Genomic DNA, 16,289 nt, shown 5'->3' on the forward strand with positions numbered 1-16,289 from the left:
GTAGATTCCTCCTCCCCCAACCCTACACTTCACAGGACAGGATAGTGATTACTACCCACTGTAGATGCATCCAAAACCTCCCAGGAGAGCTGATCTAGGATCAGCTTTTTATATCATAATGATACTGCGGCTCCAGAGTGGTGCAGCGGTCTAAGGCACTGCATCACTACAGACCCTGGTTCGATTCCAGGCTGTATCAAAGCGGTCTAAGGCACTGCATCTTGGTGCTAGAGGCATCACTACAGACCCTGGTTTGATTCCAGGCTGTATCACAAGGGTCTACGGCACTGCATCTTGGTGCTAGAGGCATAACTACAGACCCTGGTTTGACTCCAGGCTGTATCACAACTGGCCGTGATTGGGAGTCCTATTGGCCCAGTGTCGTCCGGGTTAGGGTTTGGCAGTGGTCGGCCGTCATTGTAAATAAGAATTTGTTCTTTACTGCCTTGTTCAAATAAGCTTTTAAAAAAATTGTAGAAAAAGTAATTGCATTGAATCACCTGACTGTTTGGATGTGACTGTTAGTTAATTGTTTTCTTTCTAAGATATAATGAATAAAAGAGAACAATTGACATCCAATCTCTCTGGGGAGAGAGAGGAGGAGGGCCCTGCCTCTAAAATGAGTCTCTATGGGGAGAGAGAGGAGGAGGGCCCTGCCTCTAAAATGAGTCTCTCTGGGGAGAGAGAGGAGGGGGGCCCTGCCTCTAAAATGAGTCTCTCTGGGGAGAGAGAGGAGGGGGGCCCTGCCTCTAAAACGAGTCTCTCTGGGGAGAGAGAGGAGGGGGGCCCTGCCTCTAAAACGAGTCTCTCTGGGGAACAGGACACCAAAACTAAGAGGTGAGCTGACAATATTCTTTACTATTGAAATGATTGCTTATGGGAACATATTATATACAACTGTTCTCTATTTTAGATGTGTATGAAAATGTGTTTTTTTGCTAAATGCTATAAATGCTTTATATCCATTGTTGTCTCACCTAGATATCTATATATCCATTGTTTATCAGGAATGGAAGGTTGGTATCCTGTATATCTGACTGTGATATGTGGTTGTCTCACCTAGATATCTATATATCCATTATTTAACAGGAATGTTGGTATCCTGTATATTAGACTGTGATATGTGGTTGTCTCACCTAGATATCTATATATCCATTATTTAACAGGAATGTTGGTATCCTGTATATTAGACTGTGATATGTGGTTGTCTCACCTAGATATCTATATATCCATCATTTAACAGGAATGTTGGTATCCTGTATATTAGACTGTGATATGTGGTTGTCTCACCTAGGTATCTATATATCCATTATTTAACAGGAATATTGGTATCCTGTATATTAGACTGTGATATGTGGTTGTCTCACCTTGATATCTATATATCCATTATTTAACAGGAATGTTGGTATCCTGTATATTAGACTGTGATATGTGGTTGTCTCACCTAGATATCTATATATCCATTATTTAACAGGAATGTTGGTATCCTGTATATTAGACTGTGATATGTGGTTGTCTCACCTAGATATCTATATATCCATTATTTAACAGGAATGTTGGTATCCTGTATTTTAGACTGTGATATGTGGTTGTCTCACCTAGATATCTATATATCCATTATTTAACAGGAATGTTGATATCCTGTATATTAGACTGTGATATGTGGTTGTCTCACCTTGATATCTATATATCCATTATTTAACAGCAATGTTGGTATCCTGTATATTAGACTGTGATATGTGGTTGTCTCACCTAGATATCTATATATCCATTATTTAACAGGGATGTTGGTGTCCTGTATATTTGACTGTGATATGTGTTTGTCTCAGATATCTAAAGATGAATGCACTTACAGATGCCATGTTAATTTGACCCAGTTTCTCACAGCAGGAAAATAACAGCAAATGTGCATTTTTATGTGGATTCTTATTAAGGGACATGTTTTATAGGGGCTGATCCATTTTTCTTTAGGGCAAATCAAGTCTGACATTGTTGGAAATTGCAAACATTAGAAACCTTTATAAAGTAGTGGTTTAATCATTTACCAACATTTCTGAAAATGGATCTATAGCGTTTGGAATGAAACTCTTCTTGTGTTTCCCCATCTGAGCTCAGAGTAGATGAGATGTAATGTTTGTCTCTGTTGTGTTGAAGTCCAATCAAGCAGGAGAGACCAGCCTCCCCTGTTCCCAGCTGTGTGTCCATGAAGAGTGACCAGTCTATGGGTCATCCTATAAACTTTAGAGAGGGAAACTTTTCTACTGAACAAAGGTAAGAAGAACTCATGGGTCAGTGAGTTAAACAACACCGTCTCTAGTCATTTCTACTCTCCCATTTTCCCATTTCTGTTTGTTGTTTCATTATCCATAGGCTCATCCTTTTGTCCATGCTGTGTGTGTGTGTGTGTGTGTGTGTGTGTGTGTGTGTGTGTGTGTGTGTGTGTGTGTGTGTGTGTGTGTGTGTGTGTGTGTGTGTGTGTGTGTGTGTGTACTCCCTGGATGAGGAGATGTAATCTCATGTTTTGTCCACAGAAACCAACAGGAGAGATCAGAGTCAGAGATGATTCTCAGTGGTCAGTCTTCCCAGAGTCATCAAACAGACCTGGCCTCCATATTCAGTGTATGTGGTCCTGTTATGTACATTTGTTTTTGTTTACCTCTAGTAAAGTTGATCTGTCAATCATTCATTAATGTGTTAATGAGAAAGCATTTATTCTCTTGCTTAACTTATTTACTTTATTTATTTCAGATGCTTGAAGAGAAAATTATGACATTTGTGAAGAACGAGCTGAAGATGTTCAAGAGGATTCTTAGTCCAGAACCCCCAGAAGGCTTTGAGAGTCAGAAGCAGGATAAGGAAGTGGTGGATGCTGAAGATGAGAAGCAGGAGAGCAGTGCCAGAGAGGGGGCTCTGAAGATCACACTGCACGTCCTGAGGAAAATGAACCAGAAGGAGCTTGCTGACACACTGGAGAAATGTAAGATCTGTCTGCCTCATGATGAATGATGTTTTATAACATTTAAAAGCTGTAGCTAAAGTACAGCTAAAGTAGCTGTGTAACTCAATGATATTGTAGCAGCCTTAACACAAGACCTCATCAAGTAGCAGCAGGGATGTGTTGTACTGATTTATTTAGAGAAAGAGAGACAACATTAATAATACCATCAATAATACCAATAATAATATAATCAGTCACACCAGTCTATAATGCATTATGAAAACATTTACACATTTATACAGTCAGTTAAGATAATAAATTATTCTAATGTAAAACTTTATAACAGTCCTACAATACTGTAGGCATTTAAACAGACGTAATATTAATATCCTCTGTGTTATTTCTAGATTCAGATGAGCTTGCTGTGATTTGCCAACGTGAACTCAAATCTAATCTAAAGAAGAAGTTTCAATGTGTATTTGAGGGGATCGCTAAACAAGGAAACCCAACACTTCTCAATAAGATCTACACAGAGCTCTACATCACAGAGGGTGGAACAGGAGAGGTCAATAATGAACATGAGCTGAGACAGATTGAGACAACAACCAGGAAACAAGCAAGACCAGAGACTGCAATCAAATGTAATGACATCTTCAAACCCTTAACTGGACAAGACAAACCTATCAGAACTGTGCTGACAAAGGGAGTCGCTGGCATTGGAAAAACAGTCTCTGTGCAGAAGTTCATTCTGGACTGGGCTGAAGGAAAAGCAAATCAGGATGTCCAATTTGTATTTTCATTCCCTTTCCGGGAGCTGAATTTGATGAAAGAGGACAAACACACTTTCATTGAACTTCTTAATCACTTCTCAATGGAAACCAAACAATCAGGAATCTCCATCTACAACAAGTACAAAGTTCTGTTCATCTTTGATGGTCTGGATGAGTGCCGACTGCCCCTAGACTTCCAGAAGAACAAGATCTGTTGGGACGTCACAGAGTCAACCTCAGTGGATGTTCTGCTGACAAATCTCATCAAGGGAAATCTGCTTCCCTCTGCTCTCCTCTGGATAACTACCCGACCTGCAGCAGCCAATAAGATCCCTTCATGGTGTGTTGACCAGGTAACAGAGGTGCGAGGGTTCAATGACCCACAGAAGGAGGAGTACTTCAGGAAGAGATTCAGTGATGAGGACCTGGCCAGCAGAATCATCTCACACATAAAGACATCAAGGAGCCTCCACATCATGTGCCATATTCCAGTCTTCTGTTGGATTTCTGCAACAGTCCTTGAACACATGCTGAAACATAAGAGAGAAGAGATGCCCAAGACTCTGACTGAGATGTACACACACCTTGTGGAGTTTCATACCAAACAGAAGAATGAAAAATATCTTGGGAAAGAAGAGACAGGTCCACACTGGAATAAAGAGAGCATTCTGTCACTGGGAAAACTGGCTTTTCAACAGCTTGTGAAGGGCAATCTGATTTTCTATGAAGAAGACCTGAAACAGGCTGGCATTGATGTCAATGAAGCCTCAGTGTACTCAGGATTGTGCACACAGCTCTTTAAAGAGGAATGTGTGCTGTACCAGGACAAGGTGTACTGCTTCGTACATCTGAGCATTCAGGAGTTTCTGGCTGCTGTATATGTGTTCCTCTCATTCATCAACAACAATGAGAATCTAATGAACAAACTGCAAACAAACGACAAGCCTGAAGTTACTTTCTACAAGAGTGCTGTGGATAAAGCCTTACAAAGTGAGACGGGAAACCTGGACCTTTTCCTCCGCTTCCTTCTGGGCCTCTCACTGGAGTCCAATCAGAAGCACTTACGAGGTCTACTGACAAAGACAAGAAGCAGCTCACAGAGCCATGAAGAAACAGTCGAGTACATCAAGGAGAAGATCAGGGAGAATCCCTCTCCAGAGAGGAGCATCAATCTGTTCCACTGTCTGAATGAACTGAATGACCATTCTCTAGTTGAGGAGATCCAAAGATACCTGAGCTCAGGAAGTCTCTCAAAACCCAACCTGTCACCTGCACAGTGGTCAGCCCTGGTCTTTGTGTTGCTGACTTCAGAAAAGGAGCTGGATGTGTTTGACCTGAAGAAATACTCCAGATCAGAGGAAGGTCTTCTGAGGCTGCTGCCAGTGGTCAAAGCCTCCAGAGCTGTTCTGTGAGTAAATAAAATGACATTTAAGAACTAATCATCAGAAAGAAATATTCAGTTTAGAGAAAAATATGTATTATAATATGTATAATATATTATTTTGAAAAACATATTGAATAAATTCATTGATTTTCACAGTAGTATAACAATATGACCATACAATTCTAGGAAACGGAAGATGAATCTATATGTCGTTTGAGAGAATAAACCAAATGCATCTGCCATTGTCCTTCTACACTACTATTGTTAAATTAACAGTGTGTTTGTGAAGTCATGATGATCTCTCTGTCAGTCTGTCAGGCTGTGGAGTCACAGAGGAAGGCTGTGATTCTCTGATCTCAGCTCTGAGGTCAAACCCCTCACACCTGAGAGAGCTGGATCTGAGTAACAATGACCTGAAGGATTCAGGAGTGAAGCTGCTCTCTGCTGGACTGGGGAATCCCCACTGTAAACTGGAGACTCTCAGGTCAGTATTCCTGTAGTTGGTCAACAAGTGATAACTGTTCACCAGATCCACATGTGATCCACAAGCTTCACTGTCAAAATAGATATGGTGTGGACTGTATACTCAGTACAATCTAAATCTGATTCCTCACTGTCTAAATAGATATGGTGTGGACTGTATACTCAATACAATCTAAATCTGATTCCTCACTGTCTATCTTCTGACAGATACTGCTTTTTAAACTGGTCTGGTCAGTCTACTATAATATTTGTACTATACATGTTTCTATCTGCAGGCAATACTTTGATCATTTGTCATTTTTTATGATGATACACTATTTTCCGAATAGATATGGAAGGTTTCAGGACACTGATATATCTGAATATGTTGAAAAAATATACTGCCACTATTTTCACCACCAAAGAATAGAAGTGTGATTTTAAAATGATTTGACTCTTTGCAGGCTGTCAGGCTGTCGAGTCACAGAGGAAGGCTGTGCTTCTCTGGTCTCAGCTCTGAGGTCAAACCCCTCACACCTGAGAGAGCTGGACCTGAGTAACAATGACCTGAAGGATTCAGGAGTGAAGCTGCTCTCTGCTGGACTGGGGAATCCCCACTGTAAACTGGAGACTCTGAGGTCAGTATTCCTGTAGTTGTTCAACAAGTGATAACTGTTCACCAGATCCAAATGTGTTTACCAGGCACACATAGTCCACACCATATGTGTTTGGTCAGTGAAGCTTACAGTTTTAAATGTGGTGCTTTGCTCCGGCATTTTGGATTTGAGATACAATGTTTCATATTAGGAGACAGTACAGAATGTCACCTTTTATTTGAGGTTGATGGTGAGAGGTTAGTATGTTTTGTTGTAGCCTCTGTTATTGGTAATGGTGAGAGGTTAGCATGTTTTGTTGTAGCCTCTGTTATTGGTAATGGTGAGAGGTTAGTATGTTTTGTTGTATCCTCTGTTATTGGTAATGGTGAGAGGTTAGCATGTTTTGTTGTAGCCTCTGTTATTGGTAATGGTGAGAGGTTAGCATGTTTTGTTGTAGCCTCTGTTATTGGTAATGGTGAGAGGTTAGTATGTTTTGTTGTAGCCTCTGTTATGGGTTATGGTGAGAGGTTAGCATGTTTTGTTGTATCCTCTGTTATTGGTAATGGTGAGAGGTTAGCATATTTTGTTGTAGCCTCTGTTATTGATAATGGTGAGAGGTTAGCATGTTTTGTTGTAGTCTCTGTTACTGGTAATGGTGAGAGGTTTTCATGTTTTGTTGTAGCCTCTGTTATTGGTAATGGTGAGAGGTTAGCATGTTTTGTTGTAGTCTCTGTTACTGGTAATGGTGAGAGCTTAGCAAGTTTTGTTGTAGCCTCTGTTATTGATAATGGTGAGAGGTTAGCATGTTTTGTTGTAGCCTCTGTTATTGGTAATGGTGAGAGGTTAGCATGTTTTGTTGTAGCCTCTTTTATTGGTAATGGTGAGAGGTTAGTATGTTTTGTTGTAGCCTCTGTTATGGGTTATGGTGAGAGGTTAGCATGTTTTGTTGTATCCTCTGTTATTGGTAATGGTGAGAGGTTAGCATATTTTGTTGTAGCCTCTGTTATTGATAATGGTGAGAGGTTAGCATGTTTTGTTGTAGTCTCTGTTACTGGTAATGGTGAGAGGTTTTCATGTTTTGTTGTAGCCTCTGTTATTGGTAATGGTGAGAGGTTAGCATGTTTTGTTGTAGTCTCTGTTACTGGTAATGTTGAGAGGTTAGCAAGTTTTGTTGTAGCCTCTGTTATTTATAATGGTGAGAGGTTAGTATGTTTTATTGTAGTCTCTGTTATTGGTAATGGTGAGAGGTTAGTATGTTTTGTTGTAGCCTCTGTTATTGATAATGGTGAAAGGTTAGCATGTTTTGTTGTAGTCTCTGTTATTGGTAATGGTGAGAGGTTAGTATGTTTTGTTGTAGCCTCTGTTATGGGTTATGGTGAGAGGTTAGCATGTTTTGTTGTATCCTCTGTTATTGGTAATGGTGAGAGGTTAGCATATTTTGTTGTAGCCTCTGTTATTGATAATGGTGAGAGGTTAGCATGTTTTGTTGTAGTCTCTGTTACTGGTAATGGTGAGAGGTTAGCATGTTTTGTTGTAGTCTCTGTTACTGGTAATGGTGAGAGGTTAGCAAGTTTTGTTGTAGCCTCTGTTATTGGTAATGGTGAGAGGTTAGTATGTTTTGTTGTAGCCTCTGTTATTGATAATGGTGAAAGGTTAGCATGTTTTGTTGTAGTCTCTGTTATTGGTAATGGTGAGAGGTTAGTATGTTTTGTTGTAGCCTCTGTTATTGATAATGGTGAAAGGTTAGCATGTTTTGTTGTAGTCTCTGTTACTGGTAATCGTGAGAGGTTAGCATGTTTAGTTGTAGCCTCTGTTATTGGAAATGGTGAGAGGTTAGTATGTTTTGTTGTAGCCTCTGTTATGGGTTATGGTGAGAGGTTAGCATGTTTTGTTGTATCCTCTGTTATTGGTAATGGTGAGAGGTTAGCATATTTTGTTGTAGCCTCTGTTATTGATAATGGTGAGAGGTTAGCATGTTTTGTTGTAGCCTCTGTTACTGGTAATGGTGAGAGGTTTTCATGTTTTGTTGTAGCCTCTGTTATTGGTAATGGTGAGAGGTTAGCATGTTTTGTTGTAGTCTCTGTTACTGGTAATGGTGAGAGGTTAGCAAGTTTTGTTGTAGCCTCTGTTATTTATAATGGTGAGAGGTTAGCATGTTTTGTTGTAGCCTCTGTTATTGGTAATGGTGAGAGGTTAGCATGTTTTGTTGTAGCCTCTGATATTGGTAATGGTGAGAGGTTAGCATGTTTTGTTGTAGCCTCTGTTATTGGTAATGGTGAGAGGTTAGTATGTTTTGTTGTAGCCTCTGTTATGGGTTATGGTGAGAGGTTAGCATGTTTTGTTGTATCCTCTGTTATTGGTAATGGTGAGAGTTTTGTTGTAGTCTCTGTTACTGGTAATGGTGAGAGGTTAGCAAGTTTTGTTGTAGAATCTGTTATTGATAATGGTGAGAGGTTAGCATGTTTTGTTGTAGCCTCTGTTATTGGTAATGGTGAGAGGTTAGCATGTTTTGTTGTAGCCTCTGATATTGGTAATGGTGAGAGGTTAGCATGTTTTGTTGTAGCCTCTGTTATTGGTAATGGTGAGAGGTTAGTATGTTTTGTTGTAGCCTCTGTTATGGGTTATGGTGAGAGGTTAGCATGTTTTGTTGTATCCTCTGTTATTGGTAATGGTGAGAGATTAGCATATTTTGTTGTAGCCTCTGTTATTGATAATGGTGAGAGGTTAGCATGTTTTGTTGTAGTCTCTGTTACTGGTAATGGTGAGAGGTTAGCATGTTTTGTTGTAGTCTCTGTTACTGGTAATGGTGAGAGGTTAGCAAGTTTTGTTGTAGCCTCTGTTATTGGTAATGGTGAGAGATTAGTATGTTTTGTTGTAGCCTCTGTTATTGATAATGGTGAAAGGTTAGCATGTTTTGTTGTAGTCTCTGTTATTGGTAATGGTGAGAGGTTAGTATGTTTTGTTGTAGCCTCTGTTATTGATAATGGTGAAAGGTTAGCATGTTTTGTTGTTGTCTCTGTTACTGGTAATCGTGAGAGGTTAGCATGTTTAGTTGTAGCCTCTGTTATTGGAAATGGTGAGAGGTTAGTATGTTTTGTTGTAGCCTCTGTTATTGGTAATGGTGAGAGGTTAGTATGTTTTGTTGTAGCCTCTGTTATGGGTTATGGTGAGAGGTTAGCATGTTTTGTTGTATCCTCTGTTATTGGTAATGGTGAGAGGTTAGTATGTTTTGTTGTAGCCTCTGTTATTGGTAATGGTGAGAGGTCAGCATGTTTTGTTGTAGCCTCTGTTATTGATAATGGTGAAAGGTTAGCATGTTTTGTTGTAGCCTCTGTTTTTGGTTATGGTGAGAGGTTAGCATGTTTTGTTGTAGCCTCTGTTATTGGTAATGGTGAGAGGTTAGCATGTTTTGTTGTAGCCTCTGTTATTGGTAATGGTGAGAGGTTAGTATGTTTTGTTGTAGCCTCTGTTATTGGTAATGGTGAGAGGTCAGCATGTTTTGTTGTAGCCTCTGTTATTGGTAATGGTGAGAGGTTAGCATGTTTTGTTGTAGCCTCTGTTATTGGTAATGGTGAGAGGTTAGTATGTTTTGTTGTAGCCTCTGTTATGGGTTATGGTGAGAGGTTAGCATGTTTTGTTGTATCCTCTGTTATTGGTAATGGTGAGAGGTTAGCATATTTTGTTGTAGCCTCTGTTATTGATAATGGTGAGAGGTTAGCATGTTTTGTTGTAGTCTCTGTTACTGGTAATGGTGAGAGGTTTTCATGTTTTGTTGTAGCCTCTGTTATTGGTAATGGTGAGAGGTTAGCATGTTTTGTTGTAGTCTCTGTTACTGGTAATGGTGAGAGGTTAGCAAGTTTTGTTGTTGCCTCTGTTATGGGTTATGGTGAGAGGTTAGCATGTTTTGTTGTATCCTCTGTTATTGGTAATGGTGAGAGGTTAGCATATTTTGTTGTAGCCTCTGTTATTGGTAATGGTGAGAGGTTAGTATGTTTTGTTGTAGCCTCTGTTATGGGTTATGGTGAGAGGTTAGCATGTTTTGTTGTATCCTCTGTTATTGGTAATGGTGAGAGGTTAGCATATTTTGTTGTAGCCTCTGTTATTGATAATGGTGAGAGGTTAGCATGTTTTGTTGTAGTCTCTGTTACTGGTAATGGTGAGAGGTTTTCATGTTTTGTTGTAGCCTCTGTTATTGGTAATGGTGAGAGGTTAGCATGTTTTGTTGTAGTCTCTGTCACTGGTAATGGTGAGAGGTTAGCATGTTTTGTTGTAGTCTCTGTTACTGGTAATGGTGAGAGGTTAGCAAGTTTTGTTGTAGCCTCTGTTATGGGTTATGGTGAGAGGTTAGCATGTTTTGTTGTATCCTCTGTTATTGGTAATGGTGAGAGGTTGGCATGTTTTGTTGTAGTCTCTGTTACTGGTAATGGTGAGAGGTTAGCATGTTTTGTTGTATCCTCTGTTATTGGTAATGGTGAGAGGTTAGCATGTTTTGTTGTATCCTCTGTTATTGGTAATGGTGAGAGGTTGGCATGTTTTGTTGTAGTCTCTGTTACTGGTAATGGTGAGAGGTTAGCAAGTTTTGTTGTAGCCTCTGTTATGGGTTATGGTGAGAGGTTAGCATGTTTTGTTGTATCCTCTGTTATTGGTAATGGTGAGAGGTTGGCATGTTTTGTTGTAGTCTCTGTTACTGGTAATGGTGAGAGGTTAGCATGTTTTGTTGTATCCTCTGTTATTGGTAATGGTGGATGGTTAGCATGTTTTGTTGTAGCCTTTGTTATTGGTAATGGTGAGAGGTTAGCATGTTTTGTTGGATCGTCTGTTATTGGTAATGGTGAGAGGTTAGCATGTTTTGTTGTAGCCTCTGTCATTGGTAATGGTGAGAGGTTAGCATGTTTTGTTGGAGCCTCTGTTATTGGTTATGGTGAGATGTTAGCATGTTTTGTTGTAGCCTCTGTTATTGGTAATGGTGAGAGGTTAGCATGTTTTGTTGTATCCTCTGTTATTGGTAATGGTGAGAGGTTAGCATATTTTGTTGTAGCCTCTGTTATTGATAATGGTGAGAGGTTAGCATGTTTTGTTGTAGTCTCTGTTACTGGTAATGGTGAGAGGTTTTCATGTTTTGTTGTAGCCTCTGTTATTGGTAATGGTGAGAGGTTAGCATGTTTTGTTGTAGTCTCTGTTACTGGTAATGGTGAGAGGTTAGCAAGTTTTGTTGTAGCCTCTGTTATGGGTTATGGTGAGAGGTTAGCATGTTTTGTTGTATCCTCTGTTATTGGTAATGGTGAGAGGTTGGCATGTTTTGTTGTAGTCTCTGTTACTGGTAATGGTGAGAGGTTAGCATGTTTTGTTGTATCCTCTGTTATTGGTAATGGTGGATGGTTAGCATGTTTTGTTGTAGCCTTTGTTATTGGTAATGGTGAGAGGTTAGCATGTTTTGTTGGATCGTCTGTTATTGGTAATGGTGACAGGTTAGCATGTTTTGTTGTAGCCTCTGTTATTGGTAATGGTGAGAGGTTAGCATGTTTTGTTGGAGCCTCTGTTATTGGTTATGGTGAGATGTTAGCATGTTTTGTTGTAGCCTCTGTTATTGGTAATGGTGAGATGTTAGCATGTTTTGTTGTATCCTCTGTTATTGGTAATGGTGAGAGGTTAGCATGTTTTGTTGTTGCCTCTGTTATTTTTAATGGTGAGAGGTTAGCATGTTTTGTTGTAGTCTCTGTTACTGGTAATGGTGAGAGGTTAGCAAGTTTTGTTGTATCCTCTGTTATTGGTAATGGTGAGAGGTTAGCATGTTTAGTTGTAGCCTCTGTTATTGGTAATGGTGAGAGTTTAGTATGTTTTGTTGTAGCCTCTGTTATTGGTAATGTTGATAGGTTAGCATGTTTTGTTGTAGCCTCTGTTATTGGTAATGGTGAGAGGTTAGTATGTTTTGTTTTAGCCTCTGTTATTGATAATGGTGAGAGGTTAGCATGTTTTGTTGTAGCCTCTGTTATTGGTAATGGTGAGAGGTTAGCATGTTTTGTTGTATCCTATGTTATTGGTAATGGTGAGAGGTTAGCATGTTTTGTTGTAGTCTGTTATTGGAAATGGTGAGAGGTTAGCATGTTTTGTTGTAGTCTCTGTTACTGGTAATGGTGAGAGGTTAGCATGTTTAGTTGTAGCCTATGTTATTGGTAATGGTGGATGGTTAGCATGTTTTGTTGTAGCCTCTGTTATTGGTAATGGTGAGAGGTTAGCATGTTTTGTTGGAGCCTCTGTTATTGGTAATGGTGAGAGGTTAGTATGTTTTGTTGTATCCTCTGTTATTGGTAATGGTGAGAGGTTAGCATGTTTTGTTGTTGCCTCTGTTATTGGTAATGGTGAGAGGTTAGTATGTTTTGTTGTAGCCTCTGTTATTGGTAATGGTGAGAGGTCAGCATGTTTTGTTGTAGCCTCTGTTATTGGTAATGGTGAGAGGTTAGCATGTTTTGTTGTAGCCTCTGTTATTGGTAATGGTGAGAGGTTAGCATGTTTTGTTGTAGTCTCTGTCACTGGTAATGGTGAGAGGTTTTCATGTTTTGTTGTAGCCTCTGTTATTGGTAATGGTGAGAGGTTAGCATATTTTGTTGTAGCCTCTGTTTTTGATAATGGTGAGAGGTTAGCATGTTTTGTTGTAGTCTCTGTCACTGGTAATGGTGAGAGGTTTTCATGTTTTGTTGTAGCCTCTGTTATTGGTAATGGTGAGAGGTTAGCATGTTTTGTTGTAGTCTCTGTTACTGGTAATGGTGAGAGGTTAGCAAGTTTTGTTGTAGCCTCTGTTATGGGTTATGGTGAGAGGTTAGCATGTTTTGTTGTATCCTCTGTTATTGGTAATGGTGAGAGGTTAGCATATTTTGTTGTAGCCTCTGTTATTGATAATGGTGAGAGGTTAGCATGTTTTGTTGTAGTCTCTGTTACTGGTAATGGTGAGAGGTTTTCATGTTTTGTTGTAGCCTCTGTTATTGGTAATGGTGAGAGGTTGGCATGTTTTGTTGTAGTCTCTGTTACTGGTAATGGTGAGAGGTTAGCATATTTTGTTGTAGCCTCTGTTTTTGATAATGGTGAGAGGTTAGCATGTTTTGTTGTAGTCTCTGTCACTGGTAATGGTGAGAGGTTTTCATGTTTTGTTGTAGCCTCTGTTATTGGTAATGGTGAGAGGTTAGCATGTTTTGTTGTAGTCTCTGTTACTGGTAATGGTGAGAGGTTAGCAAGTTTTGTTGTAGCCTCTGTTATGGGTTATGGTAAGAGGTTAGCATGTTTTGTTGTATCCTCTGTTATTGGTAATGGTGAGAGGTTAGCATATTTTGTTGTAGCCTCTGTTATTGATAATGGTGAGAGGTTAGCATGTTTTGTTGTAGTCTCTGTTACTGGTAATGGTGAGAGGTTTTCATGTTTTGTTGTAGCCTCTGTTATTGGTAATGTTGAGAGGTTGGCATGTTTTGTTGTAGTCTCTGTTACTGGTAATGGTGAGAGGTTAGCAAGTTTTGTTGTAGCCTCTGTTATTGATAATGGTGAGAGGTTAGCATGTTTTGTTGTAGTCTCTGTTATTGGTAATGGTGAGAGGTTAGAATGTTTTGTTGTAGCCTCTGTTATTGATAATGGTGAAAGGTTAGCATGTTTTGTTGTAGTCTCTGTTACTGGTAATGGTGAGAGGTTAGCATGTTTAGTTGTAGCCTCTGTTATTGGAAATGGTGAGAGGTTAGTATGTTTTGTTGTAGCCTATGTTATTGGTTATGGTGAGAGGTTAGCATGTTTTGTTGTATCCTCTGTTATTGGTAATGGTGGATGGTTAGCATGTTTTGTTGTAGCCTCTGTTATTGGTAATGGTGAGAGGTTAGCATGTTTTGTTGGAGCCTCTGTTATTGGTTATGGTGAGATGTTAGCATGTTTTGCTGTAGCCTCTGTTATTGGTAATGGTGAGAGGTTAGCATGTTTTGTTGTATCCTCTGTTATTGGTAATGGTGAGAGGTTAGCATGTTTTGTTGTAGCCTCTGTTATTGGTAATGGTGAGAGGTTAGCATGTTTTGTTGTAGCCTCTGTTATTGGTAATGGTGAGAGGTTAGCATGTTTTGTTGGAGCCTATGTTATTGGTAATGGTGAGAGTTTAGCATGTTTTGTTGTAGTCTGTTATTGGTAATGGTGAGAGGTTAGCATGTTTTGTTGTAGCCTCTGTTATTGGTAAAGGTGAGAGGTTAGCATGCTTTTGTTGTAGCCTCTGTAACTTTCTCACTCATTATTATTCATGATTCTTTCATGATTTTTCTTAATCATGGCATCATCAGGATTAATTTATTATTGTTTAGAAACATGTTATCTACTTTCTTAGACAGAAAAGTACTCCACTCATCATCCACCATTTTATTATTGGGCAAAACACAACCAACGAGTTTACAACAAAAAACTAAATGTTTGACTATTTTAATACACTATGAGTGAATTGTTCAGAATACTTAAGACTTCTTCAAATGGGGAGACTGGAAACATAAATTCTTTTCATTTTTAATAGTGAAACACATATGTCTTAAAATACCCTCAAATTAATGGTGACATTATAAACGGTCACGTCATATGAAACATTTGACCTCAAATCCAAAATGTTGGAGAATAGAGCCACATTTAAAATGTTAGCTTCACTGTCAAAATAGATATGGTGTGGACTGTATACTCAATACAATCTAAATCTGATACCTCACTGTCTAAATAGATATGGTGTGGACTGTTACTCAATACATTCTAAATCTGATACCTCACTGTCTAAATAGATATGGTGTGGACTGTATACTCAATACAATCTAAATCTGATACCTCACTGTCTAAATAGATATGGTGTGGACTGTATACTCAATACAATCTAAATCTGATTCCTCACTGTCTGTCTTCTGACTGATACTGCTTTTTAAACTGGTCTGGTCAGTCTACTATAATATTGGTACTATACATGTTTCTATCTGCAGGCAATACTTTGATCATTTGTCATTTTTTATGATGATACACTATTTTACGAATAGATATGGAAGGTTTCAGGACACTGATATATCTGAATATGTTGAAAAAATAAACTGCCACTTTTTTCACCACCAAAGAATAGCAGTGTGATTTTAAAATGATTTGACTCTTTGCAGGCTGTCAGGCTGTCTAGTCACAGAGGAAGGCTGTGCTTCTCTGGTCTCAGCTCTGAGGTCAAACCCCTCACACCTGAGAGAGCTGGATCTGAGTAGCAATGACCTGAATGATTCAGGAGTGAAGCTGCTCTCTGCTGGACTGGGGAATCCCCACTGTAAACTGGAGACTCTGAGGTCAGTATTCCTGTAGTTGGTCAACAAGTGATAACTGTTCACCAGATCCACATGTGTTTACCAGGCACACATAGTCCACACCATATGTGTTTGGACAGTGAAGCTTACAATTTTAAATGTGGTGCTCCAGCGTTTTGGATTTGAGATAGAATGTTTCATATTAGGAGACAGTACAGAATGTCACCTTTTATTTGAGGTTGATGGTGAGAGGTTAGTATGTTTTGTTGTAGCCTCTGTTATTGGTAATGGTGAGAGGTTAGCATGTTTTGTTGTAGTCTGTTATTGGTAATGGTGAGAGGTTCGCATGTTTTGTTGTATCCTCTGTTATTGGTAATGGTTAGAGTTTAGCATGTTTTGTTGTAGTCTGTTATTGGTAATGGTGAGAGGTTCGCATGTTTTGTTGTAGCCTCTGTTATTGGTCATGGTGAGAGTTTAGCATGTTTTGTTGTAGCCTCTGTTATTGGTCATGGTGAGAGTTTAGCATGTTTTGTTGTAGCCTCTGTTACTGGTAATGGTGAGAGGTTAGCATGTTTAGTTGTAACCTCTGTTATTGGTAATGGTGAGAGGTTAGCATGTTTTGTTGTAGTCTGTTATTGGTAATGGTGAGAGGTTAGAGGTTAGTATGTTTTGTTGTATCCTCTGTTATTGGTAATGGTGAGAGGTTAGCATGTTTTGTTGTAGCCTCTGTTATTGGTAATGGTGAGAGGTTAGCATGTTTTGTTGTAGCCTCTGTTATTGGTAATGGTGAGAGGTTAGCATGTTTTGTTGTAGCCTCTGTTATTGGTAATGGTGAGAGGTTAGCATGTTTTGTTGTAGCCTCTGTTA

At 39.2% G+C, this 16,289-nt stretch overlaps 1 protein-coding gene across 1 annotated transcript in view; it reads left to right on the forward strand.

The window, feature by feature from the left end:
• The window catches only part of LOC139422614 (NACHT, LRR and PYD domains-containing protein 12-like), a 136,331-nt gene that overhangs the window by 628 nt on the left and 119,414 nt on the right, over positions 1-16,289 (forward strand). The window contains exons 2-8 of the mRNA XM_071173760.1: positions 2,155-2,271; positions 2,532-2,619; positions 2,749-2,986; positions 3,352-5,116; positions 5,403-5,576; positions 6,019-6,192; positions 15,291-15,464. Coding sequence (XP_071029861.1) covers positions 2,155-2,271; positions 2,532-2,619; positions 2,749-2,986; positions 3,352-5,116; positions 5,403-5,576; positions 6,019-6,192; positions 15,291-15,464 — 2,730 coding nt within the window. The remainder of the gene's footprint in view (positions 1-2,154; positions 2,272-2,531; positions 2,620-2,748; positions 2,987-3,351; positions 5,117-5,402; positions 5,577-6,018; positions 6,193-15,290; positions 15,465-16,289) is intronic.

The sequence above is a fragment of the Oncorhynchus clarkii genome, chromosome 12 (genome assembly GCF_045791955.1).
Source record: "Oncorhynchus clarkii lewisi isolate Uvic-CL-2024 chromosome 12, UVic_Ocla_1.0, whole genome shotgun sequence".
In the NCBI taxonomy this organism is placed as follows: domain Eukaryota; kingdom Metazoa; phylum Chordata; class Actinopteri; order Salmoniformes; family Salmonidae; genus Oncorhynchus; species Oncorhynchus clarkii.